The 20,917-nt window shown below is 42.2% G+C and overlaps 1 protein-coding gene across 1 annotated transcript in view; it reads left to right on the plus strand.

Annotated features, from left to right (window-relative positions):
- LOC126298285 (uncharacterized) overlaps positions 1 to 20,917 on the plus strand; it is a 200,732-nt gene that overhangs the window by 81,961 nt on the left and 97,854 nt on the right. The window contains exon 3 of the mRNA XM_049989584.1: positions 9,357 to 9,450. Within this exon, the coding sequence (XP_049845541.1) occupies positions 9,357 to 9,450 (94 nt within the window). The remainder of the gene's footprint in view (positions 1 to 9,356; positions 9,451 to 20,917) is intronic.

Here is a 20,917-nt window from a genome sequence, read left to right on the forward strand (position 1 = left end):
TAATGATGTGTTGTATACGAAAACAAAACCTGGACCTTGTGTTGTGGCTCCAGCTACTTTGCAACGGGAATTATTGAGACAGGAACATGATCATATGTTAGAGATCCATGGGGGTAGAATAACCACAGAATGCTATGTGAATAAACAGTACTGGTGAAAAACTTGTAAGTAGTATGCGAAGATCTATGTACAGTGTCACAGAGAACTGAGCTTAACCATCGGCACATTCCACTGCATAGATTACCATAGGCTAGTAGGCTATTTGAAAAGATTGGTACGGACATCTTAGGTCCTTTTGAACAAACACTGGCAGGAAATCGCTATGTTCTGACAATAATACGTAAGAACAGTGGATATCAACAGACTAATACAGGGGACAGGCCATAGTAAATAATTGGTTGTTGAAGTTTGGAGTTCCAGAGGCGTTTGTTACAGATCAGGACACAAATTTCATGTTAGAATTAATGAGGCAAGTTTGTCATATATTACGTATTCGTAAGTTAAGTACAAATGGTTTACATCCAGAAGTGAATGGGAGAACAGAGTGCGTTTATGGCACAAAAGGGAAGATGTTAAGTGATTATGTGAATGCTCATCATAACGACTGGGGTATGCTGTTACCATATGTTGTAGCAGCATGTAATTGTAAGGCTCATGAAGATACAGGCCTATCGCCATACAAGATAGTATATGGCCCTAAAATACCATCACCATTTGAGGTAGTGAAGCATAAAATAGGGAAAGATCGAGAACTGATGGGAATTCTGTAAGAACAACTACAAAAAGTGAATACAAAGGCCCTGGTATGTCATGAATGGATGGGGCGACGGAATTTTAGATTAGCTGACTACCATAGGGGATAATGCTAACGAGTGCATACACCCTGAAGGGAAAGATAAAAATTCTGTCATTCGTTATCAAGGGTCATATCAAGTAATCGAGATGATCTCACCGGTAAACACGAAGCAACAACTTCCTACTTGTATAACTGTCGTCGATGTCGGTGTATCCATTATTTTTTGGGCCACTCGACTCATTACCACCATTACTGGCGTCAATCCCGAAAGAGGGGGATGTGGTAGGAAGGGGAACGTGCCACGGAAAGTAGAGCAGACAATCCCTGCTCATTTTATGCATGCATTGCCTTAAGTGCTAAGACGTAGGGTTAAGCTGATGTAAAAAGAAAGAGATAGGCTTTTAAACAGTTTGGAATTTTATAATGTGCGTTCTTTTATGAAGGATTTCGTTTAGTTACACATTTGTCTAGCAGTATGTATATTTCGCGTGAATGCGTACCAAAGTCTTGGTGTGTGGGGGTGCATTTACTCCTGGATGGTTACTGACTGACAGCTGATGTTATAAATCACTAGTAACAATGTTAGTTTGAGGTTATAAAATGTAGATGAATATCATTCTTGTGGTGTGTTAAGTGTTATTTTGTAGATATCATGCATATTGTTTGTTTGAGTTGATTCTGGTGTCTTCTTAGCGTAGTAATTTGCCTTTTTTTTTCTTTTCTTTTCTTGCTTTCCATTGAGCTTCAGATGAGAGGGAACTATATTGTTTATTTTGTTGTATGCGTATAGTGTAACTGAAGTATGTCTAACAGTGTTTTCAGGCTCTAGATTTAAATGAAACATTAGTAGAGAAAGTGACGCACATATGATATGTAGTGCAGTGTTGTGTTGGAGAGGTTGTTGTAGTTGAATAGTTTTGGTATGCAATTATTTTGGCACATAAGGCTTTCAGGTTTGGGGAGAAATGAAGCAGTACTTAATTGTTATCAGAAGACGAACTTCGAAAATGGCTCTGAGCACTATGGGACTTAACGTCTGAGGTCATCAGTCCCATACACTTAGAACTACTTAAACCTAACCAACCTAAGGACATCACACACATACGTGCCCGACGCAGGATTCAAACATGCGACCGTAGCAGCCGCCGGTTCCAGACTGAAGCGCCTAGAACCGCTCGGTCACTTCGGCCTGCGAAGAAGAACTGGAGCAGTGCCACAGAGAACAGATTATAGACGATACTGTCATGGAGATATGAGAGATAGATTTGTTTATGGGGAGGGGGGGGGGGGGCTGGTGTGGAAGGAGGCCCACGGGACATCCTCGCAACACAATCATATTTCGAAAAGACAGGATCTCACTGAGTGTACTCAATATATGAAAAAATTGTACATATCACCACTAGCTATCAGCAGGGACGTTAAGAGGAATGGTGCACTTAGAGGTAAGGGGCAGCAACATACTACTCAACAGTATGAAGTATAACACCTCAGGACCAACTTTTCGGCTTCTGGCAACAATTACAGGGACTAAAGCTCTGGACCTAACGTTACCACTTCTGGATTTACTCGACAATCTTTTAGAAATTCTGCCAGCTAGGAACGTTACCTTCCTGAATAATTACCTAGATACCATAAGGCTCGGTTCTCTCGATGAGCTTATAGCTTCACAAAAACGGGTGCAATAGCAGGGAACAGGCGTTCCGAAATATTCGATAATGTCGCAGCAGATAGCATTACAGGGTTGTGGCAATGGGAATATCATCCTCAGGTACGGTCGTAATGCTGATCCTCGCTTGTGTAGCATCTGTCTGCCAATGGCGGACAACCCGCAGCCCACCCAGACTTCCAGTCAATTACCTACTGACCAAGTGGGTCACCCATAAGTTGTGAGCAATCTTGGGGCACCAGTCTCTATATACCACGTGACGGAGTGATCACAGAGGAAAGACAATCAGTATGGAAACTGCAAACAGAAATGCAAGAAAATGTAAATAGTACTATATTATCATTAATGACTCACAGGCTTAACAGCAGACTGGAATTTGGTGGACGAACTCTCCCAAAGAGAGGAGGAATATTGTGGCCACAACTTCCAGTCCAGGTTCCGCAGCCCATTGACACATGGACAAGCGAACTGCCTATGAAATCCTGCTGGTGGCTGCTTCAATCTTTCTGGCACAGCATAGTACAAGACACTAATTTTCGCACAGTGCGGCACGACGCCACATTGCCTTGGTCACCTACATGAGTGGAGGTGGGGTCCTTTCATAACATAACAGGACAGAGTGACTGTAAATGCTTTCTGCTCACCCCTAATAGTAGCTTGCCTTCAACTACAACCGACGCCGTGTCATTCCACATACTAGCTGTTAGTCCCATATGAGCCAAGGAACTTCAACTATGTCTAGCAGCGTCATAAGCCATCTATAAGCCAATACTAAAGTTGATGATTCCAGGTCTCGAGCTGGTGCCAACAGGAGAAGGCTTCCTCTAGGCTGGCCGTCCAACAAAGGCTGCAACCTGCCGGAGACGTGACAATAGCCTTGCATCTGCAAGGCCGCACCAGCCCCTGCTATTCCAATGAGGGAGCGCTCCCGCCTGGCGTACTCGTGCTGTAAAGAGACAGGCACGTCGGTGTGTGTCATGCTGAGGTGGCCAACACCGCCTAAGGCGACCATGCACACCACCTAGAAGCCACCATCAAACTCTGTACGGACAGCTTGCAGAATAAAAGAAAATCAATTTCTAACAGAGATCTGATTTCGTACTCACTTTACCACCGGTAGAACCCAACCGAGAGCCCTGCACAAACAGTCTTGGCAATTATTGGTGTTAGAACTACAGACATCGTAACAAAGGCAAATCATTTATCAAAACAGTGTTTTTTACTGAACCAGTGGCGAGTTTTTGAGAGAAGCTTCCTTTCTTCCTTGAACATTGTAATTCTTGATCTTAAAATACGTTTTGGGGCTCTGTAAAATGAAACATTAGGGATATGCTTCACTGAGCTTATGCGACGTCAGATTTGTATTCAGTCCTGAGCCTTCGACGACTTCGTACATCATCATCGTTAGGAGATTTCCACAGGCCGTGTGATACTTATTTAATTGCGATACTGATTTAGTTAGATGGTGGATATCTCAGCTGATTTCTCTGTTGCCTTTCAGCATCAACCTCCCGTTTCCATGCACAACTAAAGTTGTAGCCACTGTCCGGGTTAAAGTTGTTGTTAAAAGTTACGATCTCAACGACTTAGTTGGAAAGTTGACTGAAACAATATCGCGTGGATCCGATACGAATCCCGGAAGCGGCTCCTAACGCACGCGGCTGTCAGGGTTAGTTTGTCAATACACGTGTGACATTGTAGTTATAATCATGTGTTGTGTACAAACTCCTGCATAATATATGCATCTAAAGCTATATGATTAGTCTGCAGTTCACAATTAAATGCCTGGCAGGGGGTTTATCAAACCACCTTTAAGCTACACTACTGGCCATTAAAACTGCTACACCAAGAAGAAATGCAGATGATAAACGGGTATTCATTGGACAAATATATTATACTAGAACTGACATGTGATTATATTTTCACTCAATTTGGGTGCATAGATCCTGAGAAATCAGTACCCAGAACAACCACTTCTGGCCGTAATAACGGCCTTGATAGCCTGGGCATCGAGTCAAACACAGCTTGGATGGCGTGTACAAATACAGCTGCCCATGCAGCCTCAACACGATACCACAGTTCATCAAGAGTAGTGACTGGCGAATTGTGATGAGCGAGTTGCTCGGCCACCATTGACCAGACGTTTTAAATTTGTGAGAGATTTATTTATTTATTTACACGTCAAGTTCCGTAGGTCCAAATTGAGGAGCAAATCTCCAAGGCCATGGAACGTGTCAGTACAAGAACTTAAAACATAAAAGTAATAACAGATTTTAAAAAATGTTCATGAAACTGAAAAAAAGTCAGTCCATAAGTTTAAGTAAACACTATCAGCAATACAATAAGAATCAGCTTAATTTTTCAAGGAATTCCTCGACAGAATAGAAGGAGTGACCCATGAGGAAACCCTTCAGTTTCGATTTGAAAGCGCGTGGAGTATTGCTAAGATTATTAAATTCGAGTGGCAGCTTATTGAAAATGGATGCAGCAGTATATTGCACATCTTTTTGCACAAGAGTTAAGGAAGTCCGATCCAAATGGAGGTTTGACTTCTGCCGAGTATTAACCGAGTAAAAGCTGCTTATTCTTGGAAATAAACTAATATTGGTAACAAGAAACGACAATAAGGAATATACATATTGAGAGGCCAATGTCAAAATACCCAGAACAGAGGTCGACAAGAGGTTCGTGAACTCGCATCACTTATTGCCCGAACCGCCAGATTCTGAGGCAAAAATATCCTTGTAGAATGGGAACAATTACCCCAAAACATAATAGCATACGACATAAGTGAATGAATATAAGCAAAGTAGACTAATTTACGTGTCGAAATATCACTCACTTTCGATACCGTTCGAATAGTGAAAATGGCAGTATTAAGTCTTTGAACAAGATCCTGAATGTGGGCTTTCCACGACAGCTTACTATCTATCTGAACACCTGGTAATTTGAACTGTTCAATTTCACTAATCATATGCCCGTTCTGTGAGATTAAAACGTCAGGTTTTGTTGAATTGTGTGTTAGGAACTGTAAAAACTGAGTCTTACTGCGATTTAAGGTTAGTTTATTTTCTACAAGCCATGAACTGAGGTCATGTACTGCACTAGTTGAAACCGAGTCAATGTTGCACACAACATCCTTTACTACCAAGCTAGTGTCATCAGCAAACAGAAATATTTTAGAGTTACCCATAATACTAGAGGGCATATCATTTATATAAATAAGGAACAGGAGCGGCCCTAACACTGATCCCCCCCCCCCCCCCCTCCAATCCCCCACTTGACAATACCCCACTCAGATCCCACATTACAATCGTTATCAACATTGTGAATAATGACCTTTGCTGCCTGTTGCTAAAGTAAGAGGTGAACCAATTGTGAGCTACCAAGCGCTCGAAACTTTTTGTTTAGCCCATCCAGTACCTCACAGAGAAAGGATAATATAGCATTTTCAGTTGTCAAACGACTTCTAAAGCCGAACTGTACATTTGATAGCAAATCGTGTGATATAAAGTAATCAATTAACCTTACATACACAGCCTTTTCGATAACTTTTGCAGACACTGAAGGCATAGAAATAGGTCTAAAATTATCTACATTATCCCTTTCTCCCTTTTTATAAAGCGGCTTTACTACTGAGTATTTTAATCGCTCAGGAAACTTACCATTCCTAAAGGAAAAATTACAAATATGGCAAAATACAGCGCTAACGTGTTCAACACAGTACTTTAATATTCTTCTAGACACTCCATCATAACCATGAGAGTCCTTAGTCTTCAGTGATTTAATTATTGACTCAATCTCCCTTTTGTCTGTATCACAGAGGAGTATTTCAGACGTCAATCTTGGAAAGGCATTCGCTAAGAAATTTATATGATTTCCTGTAGAAACTAAATTTTTATTTAATTCACCAGCAATGCTCAGGACATGATTGTTAAATACTGTACATATATCTGATTTATCAGTAACAGAAATATTATTACTGCGAACTGACTTTATATCGTCGACCTTGTGCTGCTGACCAGAAACTTCCTTCACAACTGACCATATGGCTTTAATTTTATCCTGTGAACTAACTATTCTATTTGCATACCACATACTTTTTGCCTTGCTGATAACGTTTTTAAGCACCTTACAATGCTGTTTGTAATGGGCTACTGTAGCTTGATTGTGATTACTTCTAACATTCTGATATAATTCCCGATTTGTTCTACATGATATCCGTATCCCACTAGTCAGCCAACCGGGCTGTCCATTACTCCATTACTGCTAGTACCCCGTTTAGAATGTTCAAATGGAAAGCACCTCTCAAAGAGCAGGAGAAATGGGTTATGGAAAGCATAGTATTTACTCAGTAAATGTCTGAAGATGGCCCTGTAAGCCGAAAACCGGTTAGCAATCAAAGTAATATTGTAGAATAATTGCAAACTGGTGCTTTTCATTTATCATCTATATTATCGGCACTATAAACATCTTGCCACTCTTGTTCCTTGACAAGATTTAAAAAACTCTCTATTGCTGTTGGATTAACTTTCCTACGTAGTTTGTAATTAAATATGACATTGGTTCGAGTACAAAACCCTTTTAGTGTTAAAATTTGTGCATCATGGTCTGAAAGGCCATTCACCCTTTTAGTAACAGAATGCCCATCTAGTAATGAAGAATGAATAAAAATATTGTCTATGACTGTGTTACTGTTCCCCTGCACCCTAGTTGGAAAAAACACAGTTTGCATCAGATCATATGAATTTAGGAGATCTACCAACATCCTTTTTCTTGCACAATCATATACAAAATTAATATTGAAGTCACCACATATAACTACTTTCTGGTTCGTCCTACAAAGTGAATCACGAACCCTCTCTTGATTAAGCAAAAATGCTCTGAAGTCAGAGTTAGGGGACCTATAGACAACAGCAATTAGTAGTTTAGTTTCACTAAATTCAACTAATGCTGCACAACTTTCAAATACCTGTTCAGTGCAGTGTCGTGATACGTCTATGGATTTAAATGAAATACTGTTTTTTATGTACAAAGCCACTCCACCATCCCGCAAGGAACTCCTTGAGAAACAGCCAGTTAACCTGTAGCCTGGTAAAGAATGCTTCTGAATTATCAAATTATTTAAGTGGTGCTCGGATATACCAATAATTTAAGAGTTAATATCTATTAGCAGTTCACTAACTTTATTTCTGGAGACTGTGCTGGCCAGAGCCGCAGTCGAACATTTTCTGTATTCAGAAAGGCCCGTACAGTACCTGCAACATGTGGTCGTGCATTATCCTGCTGAAATGTAGGGTTTCGCAGGGATCGAATGAAGGGTAGAGCCACGGGTCGTAACACATCTGAAATGTAACGTCCACTGTTCAAAGTGCCGTCAATGCGACCAAGAGGTGACCGAGACTTGTAACCAATGGCACCCCATACCATCACGCCGGATGATACGCCAGTATGGCAACGACGAATACATGGTTCCAATGTGCGTTCACCGCGATATCGCCAAACGCGGATGCGACCATCATGATGCTGTCAACAGAACCTAGATTCATCCGAAAAAATTACGTTTTGCCATTCATGCACCCAGGTTCGTCGTTGAGTACACCATCACAGGCGGTCCTGTCTGTGATGCAGCGTCAAGGGTAACCGCAGCCATGGTCTCCGAGCTGATAGTCCATGCTGTTGCAAACGTCTCGATCTGTTGGTGCAGATGGTTGTTGTCTTGCAAACGTCCCCATCTGTAGACTCAGGGATCGAGACGTGGCTGCACGATCCGTTAAGCCATGCGGATAAGATGCCTGTCATCTCGACTGCTAGTGATAAGAGGCCGTTGGGATCCAGCACGGCGTTCCGTATTACTCTCCTGAACCCACCGATTCCATATTCTGCTAACAGTCATGGGATCTCGACCCAACGCGAGCAGCAATGTCGTAATACGACAAACCGCAATCGCGATATGCTACAATCCGACCTTTATCAAAGATGGTGCGAATTTCTCTTCCTTACATGAGGCATCACAACAACGTTTCACCAGTAACGCCGGTCAACTGCTGTTTGTGTATGAGAAATCGGTTGGAAACTTTCATCATGGCAGCACGTTGTAGGTCTCGCCACCGGCGCCAACGTTGTGTGTATGCTCTGAAAAGCTAATCATTTGCATATCACAGCATCTTCTTCCTGTCGGTTAAATTTCGAGTCTGTAGCACGTCAGCTTCGTGATGTACCATAATGGCGAGTTCCACTCTCGTTTTTCCCTATATCTGTGGGAGTCCACAAAATATTTTCACACTCTGAGGAGAAAGTTGGTGGTTGGAATTTCACGATAAGGTTATGCCGCAGTGAAAAACGCCTTTGTTTTAATGACTGCCACCTAAACTCGTGTATCGTATTACCCGTGGCACTCTCTCCCTTATTTTGGAACAATACAAAATGAGCTGACCTTTTTTGAACTTTCTGGATATCCTCTGTCAGTCCTATCTGATACGGGTCCAACACCGCACTGAAATACTCCAGAGGAGGGCGGAGAAGCTTAGTTTAAGCAGTCTCTTTAGTAGCCCTGTTAAATTTTCTAAATGTTCTGCCAATAAATCGCACTCTTTGGTTTGCTGCCCCACAACGTGATCTATGTTATCATTTCAATTTAAGTTATTCTTGGTAGTAATCCGTAATCATTAAGCTGAATTTAGTGCCTTCAGATTTGTGTGATTTATCGTGTAACTGAAATTTAGTACATTATATTTAGTGCTAATATAGATGACAGATGCTCGTCCATGGTAGACTATTGCTTCAAGATGTTCTTTTTTTCATCATCTTTCAGCCTCTGTTAATCGATTCCGATATCGCGGCAAAGTTAATTGGAGGAATTATTGCTTATGAAAGTTCTCTGTCTGTTTACAGGAAACTGTTCAACACTTTGCGACTGCGAAGGAGCTGGTCGCGACGAAGGAGTACGGTCAGCGAGGACGTAGCCAGCCACGAAAACAGCCCGGACGTACGTCACGCTTTCGCCTTGCAGGGGCCGCCCTAATTGTCGGCTCCCAAAGCATTGCCAGCTTGTACCGTATTTAAGCAAATGAGACCGTTGTGAAAAAGTTCCGACGCTCTCGTCAGCTTTCGCAACTGCAGTACTCTCATTCCTCATCAACAAAATGTAGACTGTAATCTGGAGCAAAGGGAATACAGGAAACACAAAACGCACTGTGTGCGGTCAGTTTACTTCTCCGCTTCGCGCTCTTATTAGACATGCAAATATGCAGCACTGTCTGGATCAGATATCTAGTTACCTCTTTTTGTAGATAGAATGTCAAACCCCAGTCTTCCTTCAGGCTAGATTATCCCATGTGGCACAACAGTGTTGTTTCCCGATGAGGGGCAGCAGCCTTTTCACCAAGAGCAACAGTCTGAATGACTGACTGATCTGGCCTTGTAACATCAACCAACATGTTCTTGCTGTGCTGGTACAGTGACGGGCTCAAAGTAATGGGAAACTATAGCCGTTACATATTCCGAGGACATGCAGCTCTACTGTATGATTAAATGACGATGGCATACCCTTGGGTGAATATTTCGGATGTAATCTAGTCTCCCATTCGGATGTTCTGGTAGGGACTACTCGTGAGGATGTCCATGTCAGGAGAAACAAAACGTATTCTACTGATCGGACCGTGGTGTGTTAGGGTCCATTAATCTGGTAGGTTTGTTACAAAATTTAAAAAGAGAAAGAGATAAGTTGAGGTCAGATATACTGTGGGCAAGCAAAGTTCATTGGCAGGATGAAAAGGACCTTTCGTCAGTTGAGTACAGTGTTAGAAATACAAAATCAAACAGAAGTAATGCAGCAGTAGCTTTAATACTGAATAAGAAAATGGGAATGCGGGTAATATATTAAGAGCAGCATAGTGACCGCATTATCGTAGAAAAAGTAGACGCGAAGTCAACAACCACCAATATAATGAAAGTTAATATGCCAACTAGCGCTGCATATGATGAAGACTGGACTCCTCAAATGGCTCTGAGCACTATGGGACTTAACATCTTAGGTCATCAGTCCCCTAGAACTTAGAACTACTTAAAGCTAACTAACCAAAGGACATCACACAACACCCAGCCATCACGAGGCAGAGAAAATCCCTGACCCCGCCGGGAATCGAACCCGGGAACCCGGGCGTTATGATGAAGAGATTGAAAGACTGTAAGGTGAGAAAAAAGAAATTGTTCAGATAAGTAAGGGAGAGGAAAATTTAAATGTGATGGGTGATGAACTCGGTAGCAGAAAGAGGAAGAAAAGGAAAAATAGTAGGAGAGGAATTAAGGAGAAACCGCCTGGCAGAATCCTGCACACAGTGCAATTTAATCATCGCTGCGCCTGGTTTAAGAATTATGAAAGGAGATTGTATACGTGGAAGAGAGCTGGAGAGACTTTAGGGTTTCCGATTTATTATATAATGGTAAAACAGAGTTTTCGGAACCAAATTTTGAGATGTAAGACACATGTGGACTCTCTCCATAATTTATTCGTTATGAACTGTATATTAAAATTGAATAATTTGCAAAAAGGTATCAAATTGAAGAGAGGGGTGCAGCATAAGCTGGAAGAACCAGAGGTTGTTGAGAGTATAAAAGGGAGCATTAGGTAACGATTGACTGAAGGAATAGAAGTTGAATAGGTGGCTTTGATTGACGAAAGAGTGAAGACAAATGAGGATCAAATGGGTAAAATAACAAGGCCTAATAGGAATCCTTGGACATCATAGCGATGTTGAATTTAATTGATAAAAGGAGCAAATATAAAAATGGGGCAAAAGAAGCTGGCGAAAGGGATTACAAACGTTTAAAAATGAGATTGACATAAAGTACAAATGGCTAAGCAGGAATGGCTAGAGGACAAATATAAGTCTATAGACGCATGTGTAACTAAGGCAAAGTTACTTATTGCCTACAGGAAAACGAAAGAACCCTTTGGAGAACAAGAGCTCAGACGGGGAACCAGTACTAAGCAAAGAAGTGAAAGGCGGAAGGCGGAAGGATTTCGTAGAGGGACTGCACAGGGAAAATTAACTTGAAGGCAATATTATAGAACGTGAACTATTAGTTAGATTCATATTCCATGGATTATTTGCACGATAAATCGTAATGATGTAGAACGAGACATTTTACATTCACATCACAAATTAATGTGTAAATATGGCTACATGCTATAAATGTATTAGTTTTTTTATATACAGACATGAGTTAGGAATCCCTACCAACCCTCACCCAACCCCACCCCACCTCTCACCTCTGTCACATTACAATAATAGAAATTCTTCTGCGGAATAGGAGGAGTCGTCAACGAGAATTTTTTTCAGTTTGTTTTCAAATTTTACTTTGCTGTCTGTCAGACATTTTATATCACTGGCTAAGTTATGAAAAAATTTGGTTGCAGCACTGTGCGTCCCTTTTTGTGCTTAAAACAACCTTAATGTGGAGTAATGAACATCGTTTTTCCTTCAGATATCGTAACTATGCACATCATTGTTCCTTTTGAACTGCAGTGGATTATTTACAAGAAACTTCATGGGGGAATAAATATACCATGAAACAGTAGTCAAAATGCACAATTCCGTAAACAGATGTCTACTAGATGATCGTGGGTGAGCACGACAAGTTATTCTTGCAGCACGTTTTTTAGCAATGAAGAATTTCGTTCTTAAAGATGAAGTATCCCCGAACATTAATTCCTAGCGCATTATTCAACGAAAATATGCAAACATTTCAACTTAACTAATTTGTCTCTTCCTATGAGGTGTATCATGATTCTGAGTGCAAATGTGACAGAAGTAAGTTGTTTTAGGAGTTCCAAAATGTGCTTTTTCCAGTTTAAATTCTCATCAATATCGACACCACAGACCTTTGACGTTTCCACCCTATCTATAATTTCCTCACCATGTGCTACACGTATCATTGGCGTAGTACCTCCAGATGTGCAGAAATGAAGATGTTGTGTCATTTTAAAATTGAGGGTGAGATCATTCGCAGAAAACCAGTCAATGATACATGTAACAACTTTTTTTTACCATATCTTCTGTTTCTATATGTATTCTTGGACTGATTAGAATAATAGTGTCATCTGCAAAAAGAGATAATTCTACTTGTTGTATATTAGATGGAAGACTGTTTACATATGTGAGGAACAGTAGCTGACCTAAGACAGAGCCTTGGGGAACTCCCATACGTGATTTCTCCCCAGTCAGAATAATGTACCCTGGTTACAATGACTGAATTACTAAGCAGAACTTACTGTTTTCTTTTGGTTAGAATGACATTATCCATTGTTTGGCTGTACCATCAATCCTATAAAGCTTCAATTTCTTTAGGACAATACTGAGATGCACACAAGTCAAATGTCACAGACAAGGGCGCCCACAGTCTCAGCAAATCCTGTCCCTAGCTTTCAGGAGGAGGTAAAAAGATAGTGCAGTCAGGAGCTTTTGTTTCAAGAAAATGATATAAAAGTCAATATTACGCAGATTTTTAACTGGGTCAAAACTGGAACTTTTTATGGCTGCTTTGTCATTCAAAATATTAAAAATACTTCATACTCGCAGGTCCAGCCCCCCCCCCCCTCCCCTACAAATTATCATATAGGCACCCTTGTGTGGAAGATACACGAGGCAGGGGTGCTCCCTCAGGCTTCAAGAAGTATGAAAAAATTCCAATTCCAAAGGAAGCAAGCGTTGACAGGTGTGAATATTACCAAACTACCGGTTTACTAGATCATGGTTGCAAAATATTCACACGAATTATTTACAGAAGAATGGAAAAACTGGTCGAAGTGGGCCTTGGGGAAGATCTATATGGGTTCTGGAGAAATGCTGGAACACGCGATGCAGTACTAACCCAACGATTTATTTTAGAAGATAAGTTAAAGAAAGGCAAATCTACGTTTATATCATTTGTGGATTTTAAAGAAAGCTTTTGACAACGTTGACTGGTATACACTTTCTGAAATTCTGAAGATAGTAGTGGTATAATACGGGGAGTGAAAGATTATACACCACCTGTACGGAAACCAGAAGGCAATCATGAGAGTCGAAGGGCTTGCAAGGTGAGTGGTGGTTGAGAATGGAGGGAGACAGGGTTCTAGGGTATCCCCGATGTTATTCAATCTGCGCTTTGAGGAAGCAGTAAAGGGAGCGGGAGAAAATCGCGGCGAAGCGATGAAATTTCAGGGATAAGAAATAAAGACTTGGAGATTTGGCAATCACATTGTAATTGTGCAGAGAGAACAAAGAACTTTGTAACATTTCCGATATCCACTCTCGCTCACATTAATTTACACTGTAAATCTAACAATTGCGTTGGCGCCAAACACAAAAAAAATTGCATCGGACGACTCTGAGAGAACATGTAATGACAAATCCTTCTTGACAATGTACTTCTGAACATAATTCACAGTTGCAGATGGCAGCAGTTTACAGGGGTTCATGGCGCTATGCTGGTACTAACCTACATCCCCGTGGTGCGTCTTTGAAGGCCAGACGCTCTGCTCCAAACTCATCTCTAGTGCAGTTAACAGCACCCAGGGCTCCAACACCTGAATTATGCCTAATTAATCTTTCAACACGACCACAATTTGTTAAATTTGCGTACAACTAGCAATAAAGAGAGACTAATTCTGGTAGAAGTGAACTATGTTGTGGAGGTCTAATGTCCTCAAATTAAATCATTACATCGAAACAGATTCAAAAATGGTTCAAATGGCTCTGAGCACTATGGGAGTTAACGTCTGAGGTCATTAGTCTCCTAGAACGTAGAACTACTTAAACCTAACTAATCTAAGGACATCACACACATCCATGCCCGAGGGAGGATTCGAAACTGCGGCCGAAGCGGTCGCGCGGTTCCAGACTGAAACGCCTAGAACCGCTTGGCCACACTGGCCGGCGAAACAGATTCATAGATGGCGCCTATCAGAATTTACAAGGCTTGCTCAGAAGCGAGTGTACCGTTACAAGCGGTTACACGGCCACAGGCGAATCTCACACACGTAAGAGTTGATGCTTTGTAAGTAATACAACACCGCTAATCTATGTTGGGAAGATATAATTAATTCTCTTTGCCTTGCGGGACTTCTCACAAGTCACCAGGATAGTTAAGATACCCGCAGTGAAACAACCTCATATTCTCCAAGTCAACAAATTTCACGTATTTTGAGTCGCGACCAAAAAGTCATCGGCAACGATAATGCCACAACACATAAGTGGTTGATAGCTCGCCAGTATGGCACGCTCACTTACTTCAACCACGCTCACTTACTTCACCCACAGGAGCACTGTGTTCCACACACCATAAGCATTGCTCATGAACGAGTCTTGTCTGTCCACCCGGCTAGCCGCGCGGTCTAACTTGCTGCTTCCCGAGCGGGAAGGCGTGCCGGTCCCTGGCACGAATCCGCCTGACGGATTAGTGTCGAGGTCCGGTGTGCCGCCCAGACTGTGGATGGTCTCTTTAGGTGGTTTTCCATCTGCCTTGGTGAATGCGGGCTGGTTCCTCTAATTCCGTCTCAGTTACACTATGTCGACGTTTGCTGTACAAACACTGTCTCCATGTATGTGTACACCACAATTACTCTGCCACACAAACATTTGGGTTTACACTGGTCTGGTATGAGACGTTCCCGGGGGAGGGGGAGGGGGGTCATGGGGGACCGAACCGTACAGTAACCCTGGATTCGGTAGGGGGCGGCGGTGGGGTGGGTGGACTGCTGTGGCGTAGGATTGTGAACCACTGAGGGCTATGACGGGACGAAGCCTCTCCATCGTTTATAGGTCCTCTTTTCAATACACAATACACACATTCTTGTCGAAGCCTCCGTGGTTTCTAACAAATAAGAATATACATCAAACACATCTTTAAAATTCACTACCTGTGCCAGTTTACTTACTAACTGGAAGTGTCCAGGCAAAGCTTATTGTGCTTCAGGATGGAGCGACGCTCGACGCATGTCCATCCCCTTCAACCACAGAGCTGTGTGTCTCTGGCAATGACATGCCTTCTCACTGCTCACGATTCTTGGTGGCAGGGACGTCAAACAGCACAGTTTGCCAAGTTACCAGTGCTTGCAAGTACATCACTCTCTCTCATTTACAGACATGGAAAAAAATCTAAACAAGGCTTTCATAAATGCGGCGAATTCTCTACTGTTCACAAAAACATAATGTAAAGTGGTCCAGTTTTTCCTTTCGTCTGGATCCACCAATGGACTCATCCACATGAAACAAAGTGAAGGAGTGTCCAACCCCGAGGACTTCATCTTAACTTTTACGTTGCGTCCTTTCTCTGTATACCTGCAACTGTTCCTACACATTCTGTGGCCTGCTGGCTGCAACAGCCACGATGACTGACGACGAAAATGCTATCTGGCCTGCCCGCAACCCACCCATCTGTGAGTCAATTCTTATATGCTGTCTTAGTTAAAATTTAAATATCTCCACTATACATACTCCAGTTGCCATGCTGTTTTGATGATTCTTGTTTTAATAATGTTCTGTATCAGTTACAGGGTTTCCTACAAATAGTGTTTATGAATTATTGTTCTTAACCGCATAAATTAATTATCATCTTAAGCATGCGTAGCGTTATTACAGCACACTGCAACGCGCCAATCTGGAAGTGCCGTTGAACGGAACGTACATTACATTGAAAGGAGGATGTAATAATAGCATTAAAAAAAGAAAATAAGTGTACTATAATGTAGTCGGATTCAGTCAGCAATGCTGAGGGAATTACATTAGGAAATGAGACGCTGAAAGTAGATGAGTTTTGCTGTTTGAGCAGTACGATAACTGATGAGAAGTAGAGAGGATATAAAATTTAGACTGGCAATGGCAACAAAAGCACTTCTTTAACAGCGTACATAAATTTAAGTGTTAGGGAGTCTTTTCTGAACGTATTTGTCTGGACTGTAGCCTTGTACAGAAGTGAAACACGAGTGACAAGCAATTCAGACAAAAAAGGAAAGAAGCTTTTGAAATCAACATCTGCATCTACGCATACACTCCGCATGCCACTCTACGATGTGTAGCATAGGGTACCCTGTACCACTGCTAGTCCTTTCCTTTCCTGTTCCACTCTTAAATAGAGTGAGGAAGATACGACTGTCTATATGCCTTTGTATGAGCCCAAATTTGTTGTATCTTATCTTCGTGATGCTTATGCTGAATTTATATTGGTGGCAGTAGAATTGTTCTGGTGCCAGTTTCAGACATTGGTTCTTTAAAATGTCTGAATTTCGTTCTTTGACAAGAACGTCACTTTCCGTGTAGGGCTTCCCATTTCAGTTCCCAAAGCGTCACTGTAATACTTGCATATTGATCAAAACTACTGGTGACAAAACTAGCTGCCTACCTCTGAACTGTTTCAATATTTCCCTTTAATCTCATCTTATCGAGCGAGGTGGCGCAGTAGTTAACACAGTGGACTCGCATTCGGGAGGACGACGGGTCAAACACTCGTCTAGCCATCCTGATTTAGCTTTATCGTGATTTCCCTAACTCGCTGCAGGAAAATGGTTCCTTTCAAAGGGCAAACCGATCTCCTTCGCCACTTTTCCCTAATCTGATGGGACCAGTGACCTCGGTGTTTGGTTCCCTCCGCCAGATCAACCAACCAACCAATTCGACCTGGTGCGGTAACCCAAACACTCGAGCAGTACTCAAGAATATGTCGAACTAGCGTCCTATATCCATTCTGCTTTAGAAATGAACCACATTTTCCCAAAATTCTCCCAATAAACCGAAGTAGACCAGTGGCCTTCCCTACCACAATCCTCACACGCTCGTTCCATTTCATATAGCTTTGCAGTCTTACGGTCAGATATTTAAGTGACGTGACTCTATCGAGTAGGACTCTACTAATGCTGTATCCAAACATTAGACGTTTGCTTCTCCTACTCATCTGTGTTAACTTACGTTTTTCTACATTTAGAACTAGCTGCCATTCATCACATCAACTAGAAATTTTGCATAATTTATTTTGTATCCCCCTACAGTCACGTATCAGTCACTCGGGAGAGTGGTCGCGAGTTCAAAGGAGGCCAATATCCGGTGAGTGGCCAGCAGTATTTAGTATCATGATTTGTAATTAGGACATCGAGCGTTTATGAGCGTCATGGTGGCATCCTGACGATAGACACATATGTGGGAGACCCCAAGTGGTGGTCTCTATACCGCACTTCATTCCATTCCTCGGTGCTTACAGTTATTACTCATGGGAGGCGAGATTGGTGGGGTGGGGATGTGGAGGTGCGGAGGTGAGCTCTACCCAAGTGTCTCCTGCAAACTGATTATATAGAGAATATGCATTAATACATTATTGACTGTGATTTGACTTTCGTGTCATGAGATCCTTCCTCTCCAGCACAGGGTGAGTTCTTTTTCCCACCAATTTTTTCTGGGAGTGGTTGAGAGGGTGGGAGCAAGAGGTTGGTGGGTTGGATATCATCTGGTTGTGGCATTGTGCACTAGCTGAGTCGATCCCTGCATGTCAAGATGAGCACACACACAAAAATTTCCCAACAAGAGATCACCTTCAATCTGCAGCAGAGTAATTACATAATTAGGTCATGTAGTTGCTAGATGTGAGCTTTTCCCGCCAAGTAAAAGAAATCAAAACCCTGAATATTGAATTTTATAAATAAACATTATATCCTTTGCTATAAAATTGAATTTCCTGTCGTGAGATCCTTCCTCTTCAGCACAGATCCATTATTTTCCAGGGGGGAGTGGGAGTGTAGGGCCAGAGGATTTTCCAGAGGGGGAGGGGTTCATTAATTTATCGATTTAACTAATTAGTTAATCAAAGCGACTGAGTGGGAGGGGGCTATTCGAATAACTGGGGCCCAAAAGTGTACTTGTATCAGCAAGGGAGACAAGGGAGGGTTGAAGGTTTCCAGAGGGCTGAGGGGGGGGGGGGGGGGAGGAGGAGGAGAAGGCTGATGAGGGTGGGAGGTGGGGATAGCTAAGATGGATGGATTATTCTCAGGGGTCATAAATCAACCCCTAGGGTGTCATAATCCACTAAGCAGAACAATAGGTTAAGGGGGAGGGATGATAAACCAATCTAGTTTGTCCATGAATGCATGCAACTCTCTCTAACAAAATGCACTAGAATGCAAGTTGTCCTGCTACTGGCGTATACCGTTTTCAAAGATCTGGAGGTCAGTATGCCTTCCCACACCATAACATCTCGACCAGCAACTTTTTATCTTCAACGATATTTGTGGGTGCATTATGTGTTCCCACCTCTCGCCATATGAGGGTATGTACAGAATCATTAGAGTCTGAATTTGCTCTCATCGGAGAACAGCACGTGATCCCAATCCTCATTGGTCCAATCCCTACGCTCTTGGCAGAATCGCAAATGATGCCTTTGATGTCAATGGAACACGAAGTATTGGTCGCTGGACAAAGAGGCCACCCTCCCAAGCAGTCGCTATGCTAGTGTGGAGCGTCAGTTTGCGTGTATTGCGGTTCTGTTAAATGCGATTCAAACTGAACCCGCTGTTTTATGTGTATCCGTTCTCGTCTGTTGCACAATGTAGTGCTCATATGCTGCTGTAGTTGACCATGGTAGAACTGCTCCTCTGCTGTAGGTCGTGACACTCCCCATGTACGTGAAACAAAGCTGTGAACAATACCAAACTTCTGCGTCACACACGTCACAATTCGTCCTTCCCGTTTCCCAATGAGTCTTCATCGTGTGAAGTCATCCAAATTTTGTCTGTGAGCCGTGTTATAACGAAGAACACCACCGCAGTGCATTATAACTGCTCGCTGATTGACACACATTGTCTTTTCCCCTTTCTTTCAGCTACCTCGTGTTGTGGGGCCAGCGCCATTTGGCGGAATAGTCACGTTGACCGCCGGCTGGTGAGGCCGAGCGGTTCTAGGCGCTTCAGTCTGGAACCGCGCGACCGCTACGGTCGCAGGTTCGAATTCTGCCTCGGCATGGATGTGTGTGATGTCCTTAAGTTAGTTATGTTTAAGTAGTTATAAGTTCTAGGGAACTGATGACCTTAAATGTTAATTTGCATGGTGGCTTAATTAAAAAGAAAGGACTAATATTAAGTGCATGGGGGCATAATTAAAAAGAAAAGACTGATGTCAATGAATAAATGCAATAATTTTAGTAGGTGTGTGACCGGTTACGAAGTCTCGTAACCGGTTGGCCCTGACTAGTATTAGCACGCAATCTGACTGCATAAAATAAAAATAAAGAATGACAAGGAATTTCCATTAACACAATTGATTAATTAAGTCCCCCGCAACTATAAAAGCTATGAAACAACAAAGCACAAGTGTAACTGTTCTGTGTGTGGTAGTGTGCCTCAACGTACATGTATCTGGCTCCGTTCTTTTTCAATACGACAAAATATTTTAAACACCATTTACAATGAACTAATTGAAAAACCACAAATACTATAATTGCACATAGAAATCAGAATTACAAGTCTAATAAATGAACACGAGCCAGATGCTTTGTTGACTGTACCTGTGAGCAAGAGGAATTGTCATTAAAGAAAACTGTAATACCTTTTTACCTCATTGTACATTGACGAAAATATTCCATTACACCAGCATCGTAAATCAAAAGCGCATCTCCTTTCTCAAATATATTCTGACAATTGCAACTTCTTCCATCTATACATTACACTAACCGAATAGCGTGTACTCTCTCGCCCAACAGAACAACAACCTCTGAACTACTACTGCCCAGATGAGGCGGCAGAATAATAATCTTTGGCGCAATCTCTGGCGCTGTGACTCAGAGTAACCACCTTTCAAAGTCACATAGTGCTCAGAGCCATTTGAACCATTTTCACGCTGACCTCATGCCATTTGACGGCCAGATTTCTGTGAACAGCTAGGAAAACTCTGCCAACACGCTCCAGGACTTCCATTCGTTTCCACTGAGTGTTAATACGTTATGTTACTTTATGTATCTCGTACTAAGTTTTGGCAAGGCGTGTACTTTCCTTACCACGTCACGTGCTTGCGACGCCATCAGACAGTATTCAGCCTAGCAGTGGGCATTAGTAAGAAATGTTATGGCCCATTTAACGAACTGTCAAGATCGCATCTGATGGCGTGTTTTCCTTGCTGCTGTACCTCATTCGTCTACGTGGTTTGCCTACTCTCCCGCTGTTTGCTTGAGTAGTTTATCGACATTTAAGCTGACTACTCTGCCTTATAACTTTTGAGTGGGTCTTTTGCAGACAGAGGCTCCTGGCGTAATTTTGGTACAATGTAACTTTTTCTTCATCCGTGTAACATTCTCCAGTCGGCCCTGGAACAACTTATATACGCACACTGGAGAAAAAATTAGTCGCCCATATGACACACCACTTAAAAATGTTTAACACCGCCTCTAGCCTTGACAATGTCATCATTTTGGCGAGGAACAGAGTCCACAAGTTT

The sequence above is a fragment of the Schistocerca gregaria genome, chromosome X (genome assembly GCF_023897955.1).
Source record: "Schistocerca gregaria isolate iqSchGreg1 chromosome X, iqSchGreg1.2, whole genome shotgun sequence".
Lineage (NCBI taxonomy): Eukaryota > Metazoa > Arthropoda > Insecta > Orthoptera > Acrididae > Schistocerca > Schistocerca gregaria.